This window comes from Rhinopithecus bieti, unplaced genomic scaffold (assembly GCF_001698545.2).
Source record: "Rhinopithecus bieti isolate Rb0 unplaced genomic scaffold, ASM169854v2 scaffold_27898, whole genome shotgun sequence".
Classification (NCBI taxonomy): domain Eukaryota; kingdom Metazoa; phylum Chordata; class Mammalia; order Primates; family Cercopithecidae; genus Rhinopithecus; species Rhinopithecus bieti.
In genome coordinates this window covers 1,876,460-1,901,488 of record NW_016812636.1, presented here as the reverse complement: position 1 = coordinate 1,901,488, position 25,029 = coordinate 1,876,460, and the positions used below count along the sequence as shown (strand labels likewise).

Below are 25,029 nucleotides of genomic sequence, written 5' to 3'. Positions count from 1 at the left end.
AAGGGTGATTCTGTATCACCAGGCCTAGTATAATACTGAGAAGAAAATAGTGTTTTTAGTAAGATATTAAAAACAACATTCCAAATAGGAGTTATTGAATTACCCTATTTCACATTTTCTCTTCTCCAAATATGCAAACTCTAGTCTTCAGAGCTAACTAGAAAATGAATAATCACACAGTAACCAAAACAGAATCTATGCAAAACAGAATTTAACACAAACTTGTGTATTAACTAAGCACTTATTTCATTCATGACAGAAAAGGAATGTAATTAATTAAAAAGAGACAAAGAACCTGTGTCTTCCAAGAATTACTCAAAGAAATGCAGAAACAATTTAAAATAAATACTTAGGCAGGCATAGTCTAAATGAAATTATATACAATGAAATCTCTCTTTTAAAAACTAAAAAAGGGGTACAAAAGCTAAAAGACAAGATAAAGAATTTCATATTAGAGCTTAACAAGAAAACAAAAAAAAAAAAACAGAAAACTTAGATTATATTTTAGAAATAAATACATAATGATTGCAATTTTAAAAGTTGGAGACATGGTATATTGTCATTGAGAAATATACAATATGAAATAAAAATGACTGAAATTATTATAGAGAAGTTGATAAATGTGAAATTGAGACTAAAGAAAGCCAATATAACTAACGTATTTGAAGAAATGAGAAAGTAAAACAGAAAAAAAAAATCAAAGATAAAACAGTTATTGAAGTAAAGCAAATTAAAGCATAGATGTGGCAGATTTAAGTGGCTCATTGCGTCCTAGAAATATTACATACAGGATGATCATAACCAAGATATAACTAAGCAAAGTTACTTGAAAGAAGGGACTACATGCATATTCATATGGTAAAAGAACATCCCAGCCAAGAAAAAATTATATTTTTTGTAAGTTTCAGACTTCACTATAATACCATTCAATACCAAGACAATAGAACATTTTTACCAAGTTCTGAAAGGAAAAAAAAAAAAAAAGAAGTGTGAGAGTAATTTAAGACCTGGCCTCTCCTCCTGTTCGATGGACAGACATTGTCACGTACACAAGGCTAGAACCAGCTCAGCCTGAGAAGTAATCCACGCTTGTGTTTCACTTTAGAAATGAACATTAGCTTAAGATATTTTAAACATTTCACATTATGGAAACTCAGTTGGAATATAGAAGATAAAACAGAATGTCTTTTTTAAACCTACCATTTAATCAAAACATATGGAGCAACGGAAAGCGTGATGCTTAATAATAATTAAATGAGACTCTGCATAAAGTAGCTAATTAGTGCCAGGTGCAGGAAACATTAAGAGCTCTCAGGAGGGAGATGATTACCTCAGGTCATGGGGTAACAGCTTGTCCAAAGAAAAGGGATGCAAGAAATAAAAGTCTAGGTCTCCTTTCAAGGTACACTTAGAACAACTTTTGCAAAAAGTGCATCCAAACATGAAAAGGTTCATACACAATACCTTTTAAGTTTTCTGATTTTAAAAAAACTGTGATAGTTCCAATATCAAATTATGTACAGCACATTATATTTTCCAAATTTCAAGTTCGGGTGGGAGATGGGGGCATCAAAATATCTGTTACATTATTCTTTAAGTAACGTCAGATTTACAGTTCATCTTGAATGAATTTTCCAACCAAAACCTTTTTTTTTTTTTTTTTTTTTGACTTCTTGGTGTTCTCAGAATAAACTGCTTTCAAACATGCTTTAACAAAACTTTGCTTCAACTCATAAAATGGAACTTTCTAAAATGGCATATTTAATTACTGTGGTTAAGCCACTGAAACATTAAAAAAAAAAAAAAAGTCCCTATAGATTTCTGGTCTAGAGTAGTGCCTGCTGCTTTTTTTAAAAAATAATTTTTAAATGGTGAATTTTGCCAAAAAACATGTGTACTTCTTATTACTTCTAAATTCTTGTGTGGCCAATTCCATTCTTCCATCAAAAGGAAACATCCTTTCGGGTCACTAAGTTAGAAAATACTTAGAAGTTTCCATCAAGTTGTTTATTGTCAATTTGTTTTTGCTATTTTAAACAAGTTTCACGTGAAGTACTCGGCTTTTAGTTTCATCCTCCAGGCAATCAGCATCCAGCATATGGTACACAAGTTACCAAACGGGGCAGGACAGCTTCCTAAGCAAGGCAGCTGGTAGATTTGACAGTTCCTCTCCAAATCACTCGTCATGTTTTGAGTTGCTGCTAGGAAAAAATGTGTTGCCCATCTCCAAAATAGATGTTCTTTTCTATTTTTAAGCTCGAGAGAGGCTTCCAATAAAAAAAAAGACAGATGGGTATAGGAAGCAAGATATTTATCCCTATTTAGACCATTTTCTTCTGTCAGTTTCCTCATCAGAAGAGTTTTCCAAATAAACAAATGAATATTTCAGCAATTCATAGTTAACTACGTCCTACGATGTACTTTTCTTTTCATATAAAGAATGCCTTTGGAATAGTAAAACGTCGAAACCAAGAAAGGGCTTCTGAAGTTTTAATTATTAAAGTGATAGTTGCCCAGATTTTGTGGCAGCCGGCAAATATGAACATTAGATTAAAGAGCTCTTTTGGACCCATTGGTGACATTGCAGATGCGCAAGTGAAATCCGTAAAATGCTTTCCTCAATTGGCAAGTATATGAACGTCTGCTTTCAGTAATACCTCCCACACTAGGGCATCCTCTAAGTTCACCTAGAGGAAAACTCTAAATACAGGCCAGAGGTGTTTATTCCAACTGCAATTGCATAGAGTTGCAAATTCTTTAACGCAAATGCATCGCATAAGAGTCATCCATTTAGACAAAATTCTCAGTTTGGGGGTTTGTAATGATTTTTAAAGGGGGCTTCCCACACAGACCATCAAGAAGTTTCATCCAGTAAGTAATGTAGTGATGGTTCCTGAATCTCTAAGTATTCCAGAATCTGCAATGATTTCTAATTTTCATTCAAAAACTCTAGACACAAACTACGCTGTGAATTTTCTCTAAATGTTATACACTTGGTACATATTTCTTCACCTAATTTATATTGGAACTAAAAGCTGGTTTTTCTCCCCTTTCTGTGGTCTCTGCCTTGTAGAGTACCCTTTATGCTATTGCTAAGAGCTTCAAAGTTGAAAACATGCTTTTAGTGCATTAACAAATATAAATAATAATGTAGTTTTCTACAATTTTAATATGTAATCATTATTTTACTTGACTTATACTTTTGATCATACAATGAATGTTCAGATATCTATGTTCTTGAATTAAAATTGATGTAAGAAGTAGATACAAAAAAATGAGGTTAATTGCCTTATTATGTCTCTTTTTTGGTAATCCAATTAAAGCATATCGAACACTCAGTTTTTAAAATTAATAGTAGTTGTCAAGTTTAAAGTATAGTTCTTCATATTTCTGAACATTGTCATAAGTCATTTGAGATAGATTTATGAAATGACAGACTTCCCCAGAATAAAGTACAATGTGTCAAGAAGCTATTCTTTAGTTCCAGTCCAATGGGGATTTAAGAAGTCATTTCAAACAGGAATAAAAAATGGAAATAACTTTTGAAACATCTTGCAGATGACAGATACGTCTCAATACTCTGTGTATATCACATTTTGAAATCAATGTACTTTTTCCTATGTTTAAAGATTTTAAATATATTGGAAATTATTAACATGTTATTTATTCTATGTTCTGAAAATTTGTGAGATAATATAAATCAAGTGCTCATGGTATATTGGCATGAGATTTCTGTGTATAAAGATCTGCAATTTAAATGTGATTGTTCCTTTTCATTTGAAAAGTCATTAGCTTTTACAACTGCTGCCAATGCAAAACCAACCTGTATTTTCTTTTTTTTTGGGGGGGGGGGACAGAGTCCGGCTCTGTGGCCCAGGCTGGAGTGAGCGGCGCCATCTTGGCTCCCTGCAAGCTCCGCCCCCCGGGTTCCCGCCATTCTCCTGCCTCAGCCTCCCCAGGAGCTGGGACCACAGGCGCCGCCACCTCGCCCGGCTAGTTTTTTTTTTCTATTTTTTAGTAGAGACGAGGTTTCACCATGTTAGCCAGGATGGTCTCGATCTCCTGACCTCGTGATCCGCCCGTCTCGGCCTCCCAAAGTGCTGGGATTACAGGCGTGAGCCACCGCGCCCGGCCATAACATGCTTTCTTATTTGACACATAAATGAGTGAATTTCTGAACCTGAAAACTAGCTCACACATGTTGAGAAAAAGAAATCTGACAGAGAGGTCATGTAGTCTGCCATCAGCTCTTTCTTTGTCCATTGCTGCATCATCTTATTCTTTCTCATCCTTTTCTTAATTTTGTATGTAATTCAAAAGACACATAAAATTACCATTAATAGGAATCCTTACAAATACAAGAAAATAAGGCTTAAAAGCAATTACAATATATTCTTCAATTTTCAAACTTCAGTTGTACAAACCACAACTGATTTCCTCATTGCTTCAAAAAACATCCCACAGCTTATGTTTCAATTAATTGTGAGCCATAGCTTTATTTCAAAAATATTAAAATGTGAAGTAATGTCTCAGAAACTAGGCATACGATAGCTACCAACATTGACAGACAAAATGCCTTTTACATATAAAATAAATCATAAACTCAGTCCCCTCCTGCAACAGCTTTGATAAGTCAGTATTATTCTCTCCATTTTATAGAGGAGGTCACTGAGGATAAGGGATATTAAATTACTAATCAAAAGGGAGTATTGCTCAGAAACACTAGATCAGAAAGTCAGATTGGGAAACCAAAGTATATTTACCGTATTTGCTGACAGTGTAAAAACGTACTGTGTAACAATAAAGTCCATGACTGTTTCAACCAAAGGAGGAAAAAATGTGTGAGTCTGAACCAACATATCTATCAAGTGTCAATAACGTCAAGCAAGTACATTAAGAAAGCTTTTGAAGCTAGATGGACAATTTATAAAGCCCTCAAAATTGAATAAGTTGTTTTAAATATCTTTTGGTATATTGAAGAAGCAGTGTACTAAATTTGTTCACTCTTTCATCCATCCGTTTATGCATCCATCTATTCATTTACATGTAACACAATTACCAAAATTTATTTAAAGATAGTTATTGGTGGATTAAACTAAAGCTTAAAAGAGACACAGAAAGCTTATTAAGTCAATGAATTGAAATATTTTATCTTCCAAATGTTTACAAATAATTACCACTTAAATATCTGCAAAAGCAAGCTGTCAACTTACTTTAATTTCACAAAGCCAAATGAAAAATAAGATATATTAAAACCACAAACACTAACTTTTCATGCCAAAGAACACAGTTCCACTCTCCCTCCCCCACTTAGGGTAAGCATGTACTTAAAGCGTTTTACTTAATTTTGTTTAAATAGGCATGCAGGCAATACATATGCAGCAGTTAAAAATATCCCTAAAATACTGGGACTCTGCGTAACTTAAAAGAAATGTGTGAAGTCGTAGAACTTTTAATTTAATTCATAACTTTTATCTTAACATCAAACATAACTAATAATTGATTATTTTACACATACAAAAAAGGATAGTGATGCTTTCTTATTGTACCCTAATACAATATATTTTTCTCCTATAAGAAAAGCTAGCAGTTCTTAAATATAAATCATTCATTTATTCTCTTACATAAAAATTGTTACCTACTTATTGCTATGTAGCAAAAGTCACTACAAAATTGTTTGTCAATGTGATTAAAAAAAAAAACAGGAGAAACTTTTAGAGCAGACAGTCTCAAGTATTATTTTAACATGGGTAAAATAAATACATTCCACTCTGTCAAATCTTACTATGCGTGAGTTATGAAGCACTGTGCAAAGCCATGCTTAGTGGATAGAAGGATGGCTACTTACCAACAGGGCGAGCTGTAGACATTACAATGGTGTGGTGAGAACATAAAAAAGAAATTAAAAAAAAGAAAGAAAAATTATCAGAATGCATGATGTGTAATGTTACATTTAAGTATGGACAATAGAGTGATTTCTATTCTCACAATTCAAGTATGACCAAGATGTCTGAGTCTAATAAAATTGAGAGTTATAAATCTAATTCTAGGAAAATAATTACTTTGACTCCGAGGACTGACTATAAGCAATTTGAGAGATATTTTAGGTAAAGTCTTATCATCATCACTTACTATAGTTATTATTTCAAAGATCTTGAGTTAAACAGCCTTGTGTTACCCCAAAGTTAAAAACCTGATGAATATCACTATTCAAGTCACAGACTAGCAAATGTCATGTCAATAAAAGAAGCCCTCGCTGTCTGATTTAAATAGCAATTGGATTTTAAGCATGGTTAGTCAGAACCATTACCAGGACTGCAGGAAAGCCTCTGACGCTGCTTTTTAGTCAGTAATAAGTGAAGATCACATCACTTTTCATCCATGGACAGGGTGGATGAAAATATAATAAATAGGTTGGAACATCCTTAGAGATTTCAACTCAGTAGCTCCCTAACTACTGTTAAGCTTTTTCCTTCTTTTGGCAGAGGGCAGGAAACAATGACTGACAAGTTGATTCTTGTTCACACTGAGAACGGCTTTCAAACTGCTGCTTCAACAAATTATCATTTTTTTATTATACCATAACTTTCAATCACTAAAATCAGTGGTAATAGGCTGCCCCTGTTATTAATGCAAAGAAATTGTAAGAGATACACATGGGCTTCATAAACCTTTCCTTAAAAAGAATAACACTCTATCAGTTTAGATGGTAAACCATTTTATGCAAAAGCAATAGACAAATATTGTAAAACACGTGATCCCGTTATCCAAATGAAGAAACAATATGCTGAGTCGTATAGGAAATTTCATGAAATCTGATATTAAAAACAGAATTTTTTCAACAGTGTTTCGCCCATATCTCAGTAGATACAGTTCTAGCGCATATGTAATGCGACTCTGGAACGTATCAATGGCTTTGTGTTGATGATGGCTCTCTGGGCAAGATAGGAACCACCATTGAACACGTATTTACACATACTCACTTAGCAGATACATCATAATACTAGCTCTGTGCAATCCATAAACATAAAAACGTAGTTGTCTCTATGAGAGCCATGGTCTTATAATATTATTCACAATTAAAGCAGGAAGGATTCCAACAATAGGCAATAAGGCAATTGTAGCAGTGGTATGAGAAGCCTGCTGTAGTGGAACCCTAATGTGTCCTAACATACCTGGTGTGTTTGCTATAGCTAGAGGAAAAAGGGAGTAAGTCACCCAATGTACCATAATTTCTTTCTTTTTGCAGGGGAGTGGGGAGCAGAATACAAGATTAACTATCAAAAAGAGATAACAGAGTAACAATGTGAAGTTGTGGCTTGTTCTAACAGATGAAGTTTCTCTTAATTTTGCACTGGCAAAATGTCCAGTAGAAAAAGAACTTTTGTTCTTCATCTTTGAATTTGCACTTTTCAGCTTGCCATCTCAAGCTGAATTTCAAACATAACGTTTCCTCTAGAAATGAAAAGGCGTTTTGAGTGTAGGATATTAACAAAAGAAAAAAAAAAAGAAACTGTGGTGAGAAATCATGTTTTAAAGAAATAAAATATATGTCTATCTTATTTTAGTACAGAATAATTCCAAAACGTTAAGGCTTTATTGCTCTAGAAACAATATTACTTTTCCAATGAGATCTTTATGCAAAGCAAATTTAAAAATTTAAAAATGGGAAAAATGTGCTTGCAAATATGCAGTTTGTGTTGTCATTTTAAAGCCATTTAAAAAGTTTTATTCGTAATAAATTATTTGATTAGAATGAAAAGTCTAATCAAGGAGGTCTGTTGTTGACTGGCTTTATTTCTTCCTAATTTTACATTTGCCAAGTCAGCAAAGGGAGCTTCTTGATGTTCAGCCTCACTTTATAGTTTTTTTTTTTAACCATATTTTTGAAATGGGAAACAACTGAGTAGATCTGTTTCAAATTTTGACAATCGACTCCCTTACATTTTCCCCAATTGGCTAATGTGAATGTTACGATAAAGTTTTAGCAAAAACATCACAGTACATTTTTTTGTCCTTGTTACATTAGCAACATTTTATCCTGAAAAAATCCAGCAGGTGGATGTTTTCAAAATCAGCAAATTAAACTAAACTGTGTCTCTGCATTAAATGGATGAAAATGGACATGGCCTCTTGGGTCAGTCGACCCTGTTCTAATAAAACAATCCAAAGAAAGGCTGCACATTTCATTTATGTGCATAGAAAATTAGCAAAGAAAAAAAATAAGTCGTAGATAACAGTGTTGTCTTTTTTTTCCCTGTTAATCTCTTAGCAGAAGAAAACCCAAATGCTTTTCCTAATGGTAAAAAATAAATGTTTTTAAACAGTATTTTACTCTATATTATATTGTGTTAAGGAGATCTTTTAAACACAGTTTTGAGGTTTCAGTCTTAGAGAGGTGATAAATACATACCACAAAGAATAAACACTCTAATCCATCTACAGGATACAGATTAGGGGAGAGGCCATTTAAGGTTTTTTGATTTAAAAAAAAAAAAAAAAAAAAAAAAAAAACCCTATTGAAAACAAACAATGTTTTCTATTAGTTTGGTAAGTTAGCTTCAGACATCCCCCACATAAGGAGCATGCTTTGTTAAATGAAATGTTAAGCCTGAAACTTTCAGCAAATTACGAAAACAATGAGCTGGGAAAGGTCTTAAGGCAAATAGACCACTTCAAGTCTCACTCGTCCAAGCATTCCAGCGTAAAAGAAACCCTGCTGCTTCGACCAGCAAACAGCTCCTCACGTTTTCTCACCATTCGTTTAGTCAGCAAATAGTTTTCCGGTGGGACATTTATTGGCTGGTTGTTTATTATTGTTTTCCATTTACTTTAGAAAAAGAAAACTTTGGGGATACTTTGGTCTAGTGAATTGTTTTTGCAATAAGCTGCCCAGCAAACATACGACAAACGTATGAAGTCATCCATGTAGAGTGTGGGTTAAATAAAGTGTGTTCATTGCCTTACAAAGGTTGTCAGATTTTCATCCTACATAATCCATATATATATCTATATATTCAATTCATATATGATCATAGTCCTTTATGACCTGTTAAGTAATGAAGACTGAAAATGTTTTTATGCAACTAGCTGTCAATTTTGTCTAAATATGTTTTGTATCTAAATTCACACTGGAATGTCCAGAGGACAAAAAAATGGATTCGGTGAAATAAGGATGGAGCAATTGAGTAGCATGAAAAGCACCAATATTTTTCCAGGTGTCCAAAGTGCCTGTCTCCTCATAATAACCTGGAGGTAATTGAGTTTTTCTTGATTTGAAGCCTAAATCATAAATCTGGCAAAAACCCTTTTTCTTACCACACAAAAAACGAACCTGAGAATCCCTGATACCTTTCCTGCAACTTCAAGCTTCTCCAAACCTTTTTCCTAACCTCCTGAAACCTTCTGGGAGCAAAGCTGCACAAGGGTCAGAGGTATGACTAAGTGGGGTAAGATGTCACTGAGACTTGGAAGAAAGCATGCAGCCAATCACTTTACCACGAAGGATGAGAGAAGGAGGCACATTTAGCAGTGGGAGAAAGGACGTGCCTGCCTATCTTTGTTGGATTTTCTATGAGTGTGAATGACGCCATGGGTAATGTCTATTTCAAGAGTAAGTGTAAGTGTCCACTTGGTACTACTTGGTACCTCGGACTATACAATTTACCTCACGTGATAAACAAGTTCCACTGAAAAGATGGTTCACTTATTCTAGTGCACTGTAAAGTTAAGTAATGCTTTCTTTCGCTTATAAGCAATTCCAGTGAGGCTATAAATGAACGTTATTCCATGACTGAGGAAGTGCATGACACCCAGAAAGTGCAAGTTATTACAAGAGCAGCACTGACTATTTCAATTATTTAAGGCCAATGAACTTCACAAATCAGTCTCTAAATCAGATTATCTCAAGTCTGGAGAGTGCCTCTGTGTTCATTTTCAGCTTTGGAAGCATTGCTAGTTTTTTTCAGATTGCTGTTTTGAATGCCGACATTAAAAAGAACTTCAAAACAGTATGCTACTAGTATAAAGTGACAAAGCGACAAACTAGAAAACAGAAAACATGAGAGTACCTTCGAAACTGATGACATTTAAAAGCAGTAAGTAGCTGAAAGCAACGGAAATGGAAAGAGTAGTATAGATCTTTTCTGTTTTTAAGATTTACTTTTAAGCCATATAAACTATTAACTTTAAACCACATAAGCAATTTACTAAATAAGAATTAATCCTTTTAAATTATCATCACGTGGAACCAAATAATGAAAATAATTTTATTTCAATTAATGATAGAGAGGACACAAAATCTAGGCATTTTAGTACAACAAAAGAGCATAATTCATTATTTTGATTGTAAGTTCACTTACCAATTTAACCAAATACTAGTGTCCTGGTTCAATTATCTTTGACATCTTAAACCTCTTACCTCGGACGGTGAGCGTAGCAGAGGCCTCCATTTTTCCAACCCGATTCTCAGCAATGCACATATAGGTGCCTTCATCTGTACTCATGGTCTTTTTAATTCTTAGTGTGTAATCATCTTTGATGTCATACCTGTGTAGAATATGAACTGGTTTTATTACATAGTATTCGCTATATGGATAATAACATGAAGTAGTCGTCTTCCTTTTTCTTTTTAAACTGTATTTTACCTAAACACAAATACATACACACACAAATCAGCCATAAAGTGCAATTACTTAGATTAAAGGTATTGCTAATAAAATCAATTTCATATCTGATCTTCAGCTGCTTGTCAGTTACCTATACTTCACATACGTATACAATTCTTTCCACTGCACGACGATCACAGGCATAATTAGCACTTTGACCTTTATTTGGTAGCTCTTGACTACTAACGAAAATAGATACAATCTCAGTTTCTTGGTGAATTATATTTTATTAGTTTGTCAGTCACACTGTGTTCAATAATATAATTTATTTTTAGGCACCTTGGATATTACAGAGCTGAAATACGTTAAAGAACAAAATTTTTCTCTTATTTGTTGGCAAATCGACAAAATGGGCATTAGGTAAAAGAATTAAGGGTGCGTAATCAATTTTTAAATAAGGAATATTAACTCCTGAAACATCAGCATGCCTTGGAGTGATTTTTGGAAACGCACATATTCAGCTTGTTCACGTGCATTTATGGTTTTACCTCCACTTCATTAATGAAGCAGACTCACACAGTGGGTCAGAAAACATAACACCAAAAATTTGGGAGTACTTGCATGAAAATATATTCTTATTTAATTCTAAGAAATTATAATTACACAAACTAGATAATCCAGCTATCATTTTTTTCACATGTGACATTTCCTCCTGATATTTACCAGTGGTTTTTATTTCAAACACACATTTTGCAATAGTTTCTGGTTGGCCACCTTGCTTCTCTTCCTCATATATACCACAGTTAGATCCATGTTTCCAAAATATCATTTTAATTGGTCCTGTCTGCTCAAAACGAGCTGTGATTTCCTATTGTTTTCAGGACAAACACAAACATTCTAGGCTTGCATTTAAAACGACCATAACCAGATGTCTTCTACTTCTAGCTTTAGCTAGAAGAATAACCCAGCTTAACTTTATTAGAGGCTAAGGCATGAATTAATATAGTCCTCATTTATAGACCTCGGCATGAAAAAAAGCATTGTCTATATACCAATCATGCCAACTAAACTTAACTACCCTTACTCTTCCATCCTTTAATTATCATGGTTACTTTTCTGTCTGCGTGCTTTGCCTTAAAATTCTGCTTATTAAATATGTCATAAGTGGTTAGGGAAAAAACTTATCCACTACTTTCTTATCCACTCCCTTCATTGTGAAGCCATCCATTACCATACTATAAAAATCTAATTAGTCCCTTTTTGAAAACTTACTGCTGCAGAAATAATTCTGCACTTAGTTACATTTTGTATTGTTATCTATTTTGATGAAGGCAGAGATCTTGTCTGCTTCACTCACTGCAATACCCATACTCCAAACATAGAGTTTTTAACATCCAGTAGCATAATCAAATGGTTAAGAGCACAGGCTCAGGAGCAAAATGGCCAGAGTTGTATTCATGGACTTGGCTTCTTCACATGCTTGCAAGGGTTGACAATATCCTTACATTTTCTGGGTCTCTATTTCCTCATTAGCAAAATAAGTGCTAAAGATAACATCTATGGAGTGAGTGTGAGCTTTAAATAACATATAAAGTACTTAAAACAGGCACACAAAAAGCACAATACATGTTCGCTATTATTATTCCACCTACTAGGTGCTCAAGAAACACTGGTGGTGAATACATGATACATATCTTGTTTTCTGCTGATATAAAGGCCAACTGTGAATGGCATCAAGACTCCAAATGACTTTACCCATGTATTTATAGTCAAGAGCAATACTAGGCTAAAATACATAAAAGAGTATAGTACAGATAAACACTTTCTGCTTAACTTTGCCAGTGAAAATGTGAGAAAAACAATTATTTTGATAATGGCTTCAGAAAAGTTACTGGTGATGTATTTAATGTCTAATAAAAATAATCTTTTCTACAGTTAGCCTATGTACTGCATGACATGCTTAGCTGTAAGATAGAAACATTTAAACACTGTGTTTTGCAGACATTTCCAATTCATCTAAAAAGTTGAATTATTGACTACTGTTTAGCTATTGATTCTTGTTGTGTGACTTGCAGAAGTCTCTACATTGTCCTATAGCTGAACTTTTTCAAGAGCTAAAAGAGGGGAGATAAACTTAATGGTCTAAAAAGTTTTCTCTGGATCAATACATATATGAAGCCATGATTCCAAGTCAATAAAATATATCTACATTGTACATTATTACTGATTTGTCATTGAGAAAAAAATTGTATGTTACCTCAGTTTAAAAAAAAAAATGATTGTACACATTGTACGGAGTATCCTCAAAACCTTTTTCTGAATTAGAAATTGTCATTTTATAGATAAGAAAACTGACACTTAGGCAAATAAAATGACCTCCTCAAAGTCATGTTATTAATAAATAGAAAACCCAGAATTAAAACCCTGACTCTGAATGTGTCACTTTCTCATTCTATGTGTACTTCTCTGCAAGTAAATAGTTTAATTTTAAAATGCTAACAACACAGTAAGACACATAACTATGTAATGTGCACAGAAAAATAATTTTATATTTAGAAAATATTTAGTTATAGCGTATGACAAAATTTTACTTCACTTTAGAGACACTGCTTACACAAAAGACAACATGGAAACTAAATAAAATGTAAAAGTTATCTCCTGCTTTCTGCTTTAGTTAAAAAAAAAAATGTGTTTATTCTAATCACCAGAGAACTGCAAATCAAAACCACAATGAGATACCATCTCACACCAGTCAGAATGGCTACTATTAAAAAGTCAAAAAATGGCACATGCTGATGATGCTGTGGAAAAAAGAGAATGCTTACACACTGCTGGTGAGAATGTAAATTAGTTCAGACACTGGGGAAAGCAGTTTGGAGATTTCTCAAACAACTTGAAACAGAACTACCATTTGACTCAGTAATCCAATTATCGTGTACATACCCAAAAGCAAATAAATAGTTTCACCAAAAAAAAACCCCCCACAAGCACTTGCATATTTATTGCAGCACTATTCATAATAGCAAAGATATGGAATCAACCTTGGTGCCCATCAACAGTGGACTGAAAAAGGAAAATGTGGTGCATATATACCATGGAATACTACACAGTCATAAAAAAGAAGGAAATCGTGTTCTCACTTCTAAGTGGAAGCTGAAAATTGGGTACACATGGATGTAAAGATGGAAGAACAGACACCGGGGACTCCTAGAGGAAGGAGAGACGGAGGGGTCAAGGGCTGAAAAACTATCCACTGGGTAGTATGCTCTCTTCCTGGGTGATGGCACGGTTTGTACCCCAAACCTCACTGTCACACAATATACCCATGTAACAAACCTGTACATGTACCTCTAAGTCTAAAATAAAGCTTGAAATTTTAAAAAAAATTAAAAGTATTTATTTAAAAATTACAAAATACATAATATTTGAACCCAAACTAAGTCTGAAATCTGACTTCCTGAGATTTTTTAAATCATTTTAAAGGAAGGTGAAAACAATAGGAATGAGATTTTGTTTGTTTGCTTTTTAATTAATGGTACGTTGACTGGGGATACAAGTAATTGTGCATTCTATGATTGCATATTACCTTCCTTGTGAAAAGTTAACATTAACTATTACTTGGGAAGAATAAAATGAATTAGTCTTAACAACTAATAAAAGAGATGACCTTTCAAAGAGATTGTGCCATTAAAATCAAACAGCAAATCTATTATTTTTCTACCTATAGAACCGGTTTTCAGATACAGATTGTAAAACTGTGGCCGAGGCCAATAGTCTGGTGACATGGGCCAGGTTTGTTAGAAAACGTGTAAGTGCGGAAGGTAACTAAATCCTTCCAGTGAGACAGGGATGTGTTGGAGTAAAAAGAAGTTTTGGGTAATAGTTTTTAACAGTCTTGCAAATCACAGTGCCCATCATAGTTCATAGGAATTAGTAGATGCTCTTTAACATTGCCATCTTTTCATTTCCCTTGATGATCACTGACGTTTGAAAAGATTACAATAAACATTCCATTATTTTATTCAAGACATGCTGATGACACATCTATGCATTGCATCTAAATTTGGGGATACATGACGTGATAGGATTCAGAGCCTAGTGAAATGATGTCTGACTCCACATTGGGGTAGATCAGAACTACTTCGGAGGCTCTCTCCATCTAACACACATTTCCTGGGGCCGTGTCTTGTCTTTCTGTAACTAAAAGTAAAAGCTACAATGCATGTCTTGCTATGTCCCATCACACTGGGATGTTGTAATTTAAAAACAAACAGGCTTCAAGTACTTAGTTACTGAAATGCTCACAATCTTTTAAATTCTCATTTCTCACTGAATCTTTGCCTGAGGAAAGACTGCAAATAATATCCGCAGTTTATATGATGTATTCATATCAGAATACTTTGAATATATATAAAGGGATTCACTCACTAGGCTAAATGAAACCTTTAAAAGTTCACTTTCTGCAACTGTCCATCAACACTTGAATCCTATCTGCAACATGCAACCAGTCAGTCCTCCAGCTTGTTCCTATGACAAGTGGTCTATTCTATCTTTGAACATCTCTATTAGAAGATCTTCTATATATAATAACATAAAACATTTCTTCCCAAAGTTACTACTAACAATACTACTCCTTGTGCCAAACAGAAAAGTACACTCTCTCTCCTACAAGAGAGTTTTTTCAATTTTGGGTTTCTTATGAATTATCTCATCTTCAGGTCAACTCTTCCTAATAACAGCAACCATATACTGTACAATAATCCCCCTTTATTCAGATGGAATATGTTCCAAGACTCCTAGTAGATGCCTGAAACCACAGATGGTACTGAACTACAAATACACTACACGAGACAGTCAATCTGATAACCAAGAGGGCTCCTAAGTGACTAACTGGTAGGTAGTGTGCATAGCGTGGATATGCTGGACAAAGGGATGATTTGTGTCTTGGTGGAATGAAGCAGGACAGTGCAAGCTTTCATCATGTTACTCAGAATGCTGTGCAGTTTACATCTGATGAATTGTTTATTTCTGGATATTTTCATTTAATATTTTTGAACCACAGTTGACCAAGGGTAACTGAAGCCACAAAGAGAAAGTACAAAACTGCCAATCAGAAGGGACGACTGTAACAGCAGTTATTTTACGTCAGGGCTTCAAAGGGAATTAAGAGCATCAGTACAGATTTACTGATTGATAATCACAAATCTGATTATGTCACTGAACTGTTCGAAGCTATCCAATGGCTTCTCATTCGGTCATTCAGAATAAAACCTATTTATTTATGGTGTTTAAGCTTTAGATAATCTGGTCCTTGCCTACCTCTCAAACTTCATGTTCACTCTGTTCCAGTCACATGGCTTTTCTTTTACTTGTTCAATGTAAGAAGGCAGTTCATCTGTGTCTTTGTAGTACTTTTGCAAATTCATGGAATGTTCTTCCTTTATGTTTTCCATGGCTGACCCTTTTTGACTTTCAGGATGGCCCAAATATCATTCCCTTACACATGTCTTTCCTGCCTAAGAAATCTAGTTATTGTCCACCAATCCAGTTAGTTTTTAAAAATTACTTTCTTTTTATTCTTTGCTTTCATATTTACTTTGTCACTTTCTAATACATTTTATTTTCTTCAAAGCACATATCTTTACTGCATCATTTGTTTCCTTATTTCTTGTCTTCTTTATTTCCAATAGCATGTATGTTCCATGGGAATGAGGACTGGTTCTCTCTTGTTTTAAACTATATACCCCAAGTCTAACCAAACAGTGCCTGAGATACTGGAGGTGTTCAATGAATGCTTATTGAAAAAATGATGATGCACCAACAAATGCTTGAAATTCTTTTCTACTTCCTTTATAGCATGGTTACCAGTGCAACGATTATATGAAGTACTGAAAGATTAACTAATTTGAATATAACAAGATATTATATCAAGAAGCATAGTAATGTTGTGTTTATATATCAGCAATTAGCTCTGAAATGTAAGTTAAATTCAGATTGATGTGATACTGAAAATGTAAGAACTTGGAATATTTAATACATTAATGCTACTAGCTATATGGAGATAACTTGGCAATTTGAGTGGCAATCTACACATTTGGTTTACATATTATCATTAACAAATTTCTCTCTGTAAATTAGTAACATGAATAAATAAATAATTTCTCTTTCTCCACCAAAATAAATGAAATAATTTTAGCAGAATGTATAAAACAAATGTGAAGACTGAGAGAAAACAATGTAAGCTTTGTGTTTTGTTCCATGCTTTCAAATATATAAGCTCATTATTTTGGCAGAGCGGTTTCAAGTCACATGTCTTATGAAAATAAAATATAACAGTAAAAATATATTTGCATAGTATTCTCAAATGTACTCTTTCATTTATCCTCATAACAATTCTGGTAGGTAAGGTGGGAAGCTATTATTTTCCCCATTTTAAAATTAGAAAATGTACATAGATAGAAATTCAACTTGAAAGCAAACATAATAGGGCTGTCTTAGAGCATTTATAAAATCTGGCATAGCAGGCAAATGGGTATATTATGTTCAATTTTATTTCCTCGTTTCTTAAGAAAGGAATTATGGCATGTGTAAAATAATAATTTCAAAGAACCTTGTTAAAGTCTTGAAAAGCATGAAGATATGAGTGAGTGAACATGAAAATATTCAGCTAATCCAATATTATTAAGGGAGAACATATGGAGCCTAAATAAAGTACCTCTAGGATAATAGATAAAAATACTCTTTTATTATGCAATAATAAGAAAATAAGTGGAAATTGGTCATTTCAAGACACTAACAGATCATACATTTTGAGACATAGTAAAGAATTTCAAAATTGTTGAGCCTAGTCTAATGTCCTAATTTTAATATTAGAAAAATAGTTCTTTGTTATCCAGTGCCCTGGAATTCATCAGTAGCAAAGGTTTAGACCGTATTGGAATCTAAGTCCCCTGGTGCAATCTTCATCAACCATATTACAAAGATTTTTACCCAGCTTTTCACCAAGGGACAATATAAGCACTCAATTTTTTAAAATCCTGATGTATGAATCCATAAAAGGAAATTAAAGTAAACAGGCGATATATTACCAAAAGAGTAGCTGCTTCTTAGAATTTTTTCTTAATGGGTTCAAATAATAAATGGTTAACATCACAGTTAAGCTTTTAATGGCTGTTGTTACTAGAATTCGGGTCTCATGGTCTGGGTACTGAAGTTTACCTTGCATTTTATAAATTTGTAGGGGTGTGTGTGTGTGTGTGTGTGTGTATGTGTTGGCCTAGCAATATTTTAAAATTATTTAAACAATTGACATAATTTAAAAAGTGGACATTTTTAACATACAAATTTGAATTTTCAAATCAAGATCTGTCTTACTCCAAAGTATGAGCTCTTTCTGCTTCCTCACACTGATGACTCAACAAACCTAATACAACTGTACACCATAAAGACACTACTGTTCCACCCAACATCACCAATCCACTATGCCAGTCGCTAGTCCTACAAAAATCCTGGAAGACTCAATCAAATTCTGATACTTTTATGAATATTTACATTAAGAAGTGTCTTAGGTCACAGAAAGGATAGGCCTGTAATTGTGATCAGATTAACTCCTATCTGCAAAAGCTTGAGAAATATAAACACTACTTTTAAAGAAATTATGTCGGACTGACTTCAAAATCTAGAATGCAAATAGTTGGTTAATTACTAATTTCACATGTAGGCAATCTGAAGCAAAACATGACAAAGTCTCTTTCCCAAAGTCATAGACAGAGGCAGTTAGAGTTGGGGAAAAAACTCTTGTGACTATCTACTACCAGCCTCTGCTTTCTCTAATGGGTCACAGTTTCCCTAAGTCAATAACGTGCTGCCTAAAACTACCAGGTTTCAAGGATTTTCCCAGGTCTAACAAATGTGGCTTTATTTCTTAGATTTCTTTCTAGATACATTGGTCCATATTTAATAGTAATCTCATTGTAACCATTACATTGGAAAATTGGGAAAACGTGCATTTCTCCCTTGAAAGCAAATATTGACAGAGTGATATGATACGTTACAAATAACGTCTCCTTACATTTAAAGATATCTTTATAGTGTACAACAGGGCTTTATATATAATTGCACAGCAGTAAATAACTTAGAGAAAATGCTTGTTTCCAAATACAATTTTACATAAAATGCTGACATTGCTATCTCAAGTTATAAAATGACTGGAACTCTTTATAAGTACATTTATTTTTCTAACAAACAGCAGCATGCATTTTCTATTGGATGTGTGTGTTTATTGCTCTGTGTGCATTTGCATTGGGCAAGTAGGTATTTATGTATTGGTGACTTTGTATTCAGTTTCAAAACCTCCAGAAACTAACTTTATCAATATTTTTTCTCAATATTCCTCTAAAACCAACTGTAACACCGGAAGGTTCATAAATGTTTTCCTGATGTATATACCCTTTAACATTATTCTCTTACTAAACAATCAAAGGTATTTGTATTTTGCTTTTGATTGCATTTAGCCTTCTTTTTTGAGACGGAGTCTTGCTCTGTGGCCCAGGCTGGAGTGAGCGGCGCCATCTTGGCTCCCTGCAAGCTCCGCCCCCCGGGTTCCCGCCATTCTCCTGCCTCAGCCTCCCGAGGAGCTGGGACCACAGGCGCCGCCACCACGCCCGGCTCATTTTTTGTATTTTCAGTAGAGACGGGGTTTCACCGTGTTAGCCAGGATGGTCTCGATCTCCTGACCTCGTGACCCGCCCACCTCGGCCTCCCAAGCATTTAGCTTTCTTTAAACAGTCTAGAATAAATTTTCAAGAAGTAGAGTTTATTTTGGTATGAAATCACTACTTTGTAACATAGTATAATATTATGTTATATATGATCAACATGGGCGGTTCATCATATGTAATGATCAATATCAATGTAGAAGGTATCATTGGCTGTAATTAAAACCAAGAAAAAAAGAAACATAACAAAACACTACTGATGAGGAAATTCAAATAGAAATTTGGTGATTTCCATTTTGAAATCTGGCAGTCTTTGATTTAAATAAATGCAACCAGTGTTGCCAAGTTTGATTAATGAGAGTTGTACAATCGTGTGCTGACAGTCCCCACCATAGAGATACCTTATTTTTTCTGATATGAAACACTGCTAAAAAATGCAACCCAATCAGATTTGGCCCCTGGACAACATGTGCTATCATCACTGTACCGTGAACTGAGATTCATTGGTAACCAGCTGTGACAAAGTGGAGAAGCAGCTCTGTGTTTTTGTGTTTTGTTTTGTTTTTTTTCTCAAGGAAGAAAAAAAGAAAACGAAAACTGTATTGTGTCAAAATCATTACCATCTGTTCAGCTGAATAATAAACAAAACAAAGTAAATTTATTTTAATACTTAAAACCCACAGTTTGCATGCATCATTCTGTTTGTGTGTGATCTTATATTTGAAGAATCATCTTAAAAGTGCTTCGAAAGAGAAATATTAAGTATGTTTTACAAAACAAAGTACTATAGTCTAAAACCACTTCCAAATTTACATAAAAATCTGTGTTATTTTTTCCTCATAAACATACCTGCTTTCATACCTAGTGGAAAGATTTCCTATACAGCTAAATTTACTTTTAAAATATCAAACAGGAATTGAAAACTGGCAAAACTTTATAACCACATTTTATTCATTACTCATACTTTGCAATTCTTGATGCACATTAAGCCTCAAGGGTAGGAACTTCTCATGATTTTCTAGCTTTTAAGAATATAATTCAGACAATTTAGGGATTCCCAAGCCTTCCACAATGACCATAGAATTTAGGAGGAGAAAACAAATTAAGAAATATAAATTAAAAAATTTATTACAAACTGGCATTTTATCATGCTTAGCTCAAGCCTGTGTATCTCATCACCTTGTTTGAGTTATGTGAGGACTCTATAAAACTTCCTGACTGGCCATTCTCATCTCAAAAGCACCTTTGTTTTTCATGGAAGGAAATTTATTTTCTCAACATGCTTAGTTTTCGAAATCACCTACTACTTCTTATTATAAGATTTCTGGCTCCAATTCTAGAACAAGTGTTTTGAATTAGCACTTAAAATTTTATTATGCATCTGCTGTGTTAATCGTTAAGTTGGCCAATAGTAAAAACTATGAAATGAACCAGGAAACATTTAATGTCTATATGAGTAAATGTTTCTTTCCCTTTAAGGAGACCTGAAAAGTTTGGTTTCAATTTTCGAAACACTTCCACTCAATTCAAATAGCTGAAGGGCAACCTATACCTTTCAGACTCTTTCGGAAAGTAAAGGTCTATAACTATAGGCATCCATAGTTCCCTAAGTCCAGGCAATGTCACTGTGGAGCTTTCTATGAAAATGTCATGTAGTGTATTGTCTTACTTTCAACAGAAGAATTTTTAGGATAAAATCACTTACTCATCTTATGGAACCCTGTACTGATTTTTTATGCATACCCACTAATCAGCTCCCCTGCGCCATGTTAGGGACATGGAGATCTGTCCATCTAGAACTTGCTGGCAGTGTTATTCAATTACATTAAAACATGCATTTTGGTAACTCACAGGTTTACTCAAGGCACACTTCTACGGACTATAAACTTTCCTGCAGAAAGTTACATCTTCTACCTCTTTCAGTTTTGAGAGCTGAAAATAGGAAATGTTGCTCAATTTTTCTAAAATGATCTCTCCATTCACAATTTTTCAAGTAATATCTTTGCACAGGCAACACTCGAAACTGTTATTAAGAATCACATAAGCACTTATTGGCAATCTAATTCCATATGATGCGTTCTTAATCTTTAATATTTAAGGTGTATTCTAAAGGCAAGCTCTTAAATCACCTTTCAGGCCTGAGACCCCAAAATGAACACAATAAGCCATTATTTGGTTGGTACAGACTGAGTCTTTGTTTTTAATCTGTAGACAACCATAGGTCACACTTTTCTTTTTGTCTACAATATAATGAGGCTCATGTTTACAGTTTGGGTGAAGTGAATATTTGCCAGTTCTCTCAGGGATGAGGTTGCAAGCAATTTCTGGGCAGGGCATCTTAGAGAAGTATGAGAGACAGATATCCTTTTAAGAAAATGAAAATTTTCACAGCATTCATTGTAAAACAAAAGAAATAAAAAACCCTGGGAGGTTACACTTCCAGGGAACTAGTAAGATGCAAGGTTATTCAAGTGTGCTTGCTGTTCTGTTCCGAAGACCTCGACAGAAAACCAAAATGAAACTTGAAATATGGTGGCCTCCTCATCTTGTCTTAATTAACCAAGCCAAACAATATTTTAGCCTCTCTTGACTTCCCATACTCTACCACACTGCTTACCTTCATCCTCCAGGACCACTGGCTCTCTCGTCTGCCTGACCCATCAATGCAAAATCCCTATGCTAATCTTCCTTTCGCACAGCTGAGAGAGCAAGACATTTTCCAACTAAAAAACTAAGCAAAGACAAACAAACGAAAAAGATGTTTACCACAATTGGACAATCATTGATTTAATGAAGTGCAGATTTCCGCTCATAAGGTAACTAGGCCAAAAAGACTAGGACTTGAACCGATGCCAAGGAATTTGAGTACTGACCACCTTGGAAATAGAGCCTCTCTCTGGAGTGTGGGCAATGAAACCAAACTTCAGCTGGGCTCTTTCAGAGGTCCAAGCATCCTGCTCACCCTAAGCCAGAACTCCTTCCAAGTTTTAACCAGTGGAGCCTGTGGCTGTCTTCTGAGTGCCCGTCTCTCCCATCTTCCATTCCTATGGCAAACATGGGAGACTCCAGGGATTAATTCTCTTGGCAAATTTGTGGCCAGCTGTAAAGTTCCCAGCCTGTTGTTTTTGTTCATCACCCAAGTTTCCATCTTCTCCTGTCATCTTATTCTCTTGTTTTTCGTTTCCTCTGAAATGAGTTTCATCTCCTCTAACATAACCCCTCACAAAATTTTTGTGGCCATCTCCTAAGGATTTTTCACTGTGCTTTCTAAACTGCCTGTTTCCTGCTTTGTGAAGTGTCCTTTTCGTCTGTCTTTCTCAGATATTTCTCCTCCATGCCTTAATGCAAATCTGGCTCTTTCCTGAGGGTTTGCCTTCTGGAGTAAAGGCAAAGGGAGAGGGAAAATGAAGACCACACCTCCAACCATTCCAAGCAATGACTCCGTGTCTGACACAGAGTAATTACTCAATAAATATTACTTGAATGAGATACTTATTCTCTCTCATGCAAATAAAATACAGCAAACCAAAACAAAATTCAGCTTCATTGAGTCTCATGTCATCCAGTTTTGAAATGAAATATTTAGAATTTCTTATTCCTTAAGATGATAATTAATAGGCCCTAACTCACAGGGCTGTTGTCAGAGCTAAATGATTCAATACATTCAGAGTTTTGAGATTTGCACAAGGCACATAGTAAATCCTCAATAAATGTCACCTAACATTTTCCATAGCTGACCTCACTTCATTCTTATCACCACTTCCAGTGATATTATTGTCTCTATCTCTTTTTGGCCATTGTCCTCTCTGGCCTTTGGAATGGCTTTGCCTTTGAAATCTGAGGTTCAAATGTCTGATCCTGCCATAACCTTGGTTGTGTCTTCCTCACTTAATCAGTTCACAGACTGAACCTCTTCCTCCATGTCTCTCTCTCAACCCTTTGTATCTTTGTTACTTTCTCTACCCTGCTTAGATGTCATGGTCCATAAGTTGCTTGTCTATATCTTCAATTATCTTGTTCCTTGCTTTAATGTTGCATTTGCCTGGCAAAGCCTGAATTTTATATTAATACAACAGTTTACCGTCTTCTTTAAATATATACAGTAGACTAACAAAAACTTCAATTCACCCTTGACTGGCTCTCTGGAGGGCTCAGGGAGTAATTCAAACTTCTGAACTCAGTCTACATGTGACATCTTCATCAGTCTCTGGCCACTTCGCTAGGCCCCTCTTACACTCGAGCATTCAACTATACCCCAGAATTCTCGGGCTGTCTCTTGCATCCCTGCATATGCTGAGCTTTCACATCTGGTCCACTCTCCATACCTCCCATCTCTCTCTCCCATTAGCCCACCTACTTCTGCTCATGCTGACATAGGATTAACTTAATATCTACTTATACCTCTAGATTTCAAGCTCCATAAAAGCATGGTCCTGTCCCTTTTATTAACGGTTGTATCCTCAGAATACAAGTAGTACAGTTACTTGAACCTAGTAGGCAGTCATGACAAATTTGTTCATGAGGGAATAAACCAAGGCTGTACACATGCAGGAGGAGGAAGGTTATGTTCTTTCTTTGGCATCAAACATTGCTCATGACAAAATGCCAAGTGTTCACAATGGAGACACTGGGGACACCACACAGTATATTTTCAGCAGAAGAATCACTTCATTTTCTGTTTACTGAACTTTGAACTCTGAGTTTGTTCAAGTTATATCTTCCTATTCATCATTTTTCACTTCAAATATTCTCTCTATGTCCAATCCCTTCCAATTCTGAATATTAACACAATTAACACAGTTTTTCACAGGACCCAGGAGCCACCCTCGAACCTAGTTCAAGGTAGTTGTAAGTTATAGTTGTAAGTTATAGCTTAAGGTAGATATAAGTTAAAGAGAATATCCTTGCTCACACCTGTCTTTGTTCTATTATTTAACCTGAAAACCTTATGAAAGAAACCATACCCTAATGCATGAAGGATTGTTAAGCTGGGCAAAGACAAGATGCAGGGGAACTTGCTGCTTTTCCTTTGTGTTTGCTGAAGACAGGACAGAAATTTACAAATACAAAGAGTCTTTCTGCCCTCCTTCCTATCTTCCCACCTAAAGACAGACTGTAATTTCTCCCTTGCAACCTTTATCAGCTTAGAGATGGCACCAGAAGCATCTGGGAGCAAACTACTCTTTCCTATTCTCCTGCCTTTGAAGCCTAGGACTACTTTGTCTTGTCACTTTTCTAAAATTGATGTTTTTTGTTGAAGATAATATGGAAACCAGACTCATAAACCACTGCTTTGAGTTATCTCTCTCTCATTTTGACGTACCCTACACTCATTAATAAACCTGTTTCCTCTTGTTAATCTCTGTTGTGTTGAAGGAGTCTATCCCAACTACAAACTTATGAGAGTTGAGAAAAAATTTCATTTTCTCCCCTCACACATGCACCTCTGTTGCCTACATGAAGAAACCGAAGTTTGCTCTTCAGCAGTAAAAAAAAGAGCAAGGTCTAAAAGTTGTTTTTTAAAAATATTTTAAGATAAAAATTAAGTTTTTTAAAAAAATTTTAAGATAAAAAATTAAGTTTATGTTAAAAGGCATATGATAAAAATTATAAATGTATTCCATTATTGATAAAACCTTCATTTATACCAAATATTAACATGAAAGAACTTGCCATAATTTTAGAATTTACTGAGAATATTTTAA

General features: G+C 34.7%; 1 protein-coding gene across 1 annotated transcript in view; it reads right to left on the bottom strand.

The window, feature by feature from the left end:
* The window catches only part of LOC108545127 (roundabout homolog 2-like), a 176,818-nt gene that overhangs the window by 117,871 nt on the left and 33,918 nt on the right, over positions 1 to 25,029 (bottom strand). The window contains 2 exon segments of the mRNA XM_017896612.1: positions 5,849 to 5,860; positions 10,421 to 10,548. Of these exon segments, the coding sequence (XP_017752101.1) occupies positions 5,849 to 5,860; positions 10,421 to 10,548 (140 nt within the window).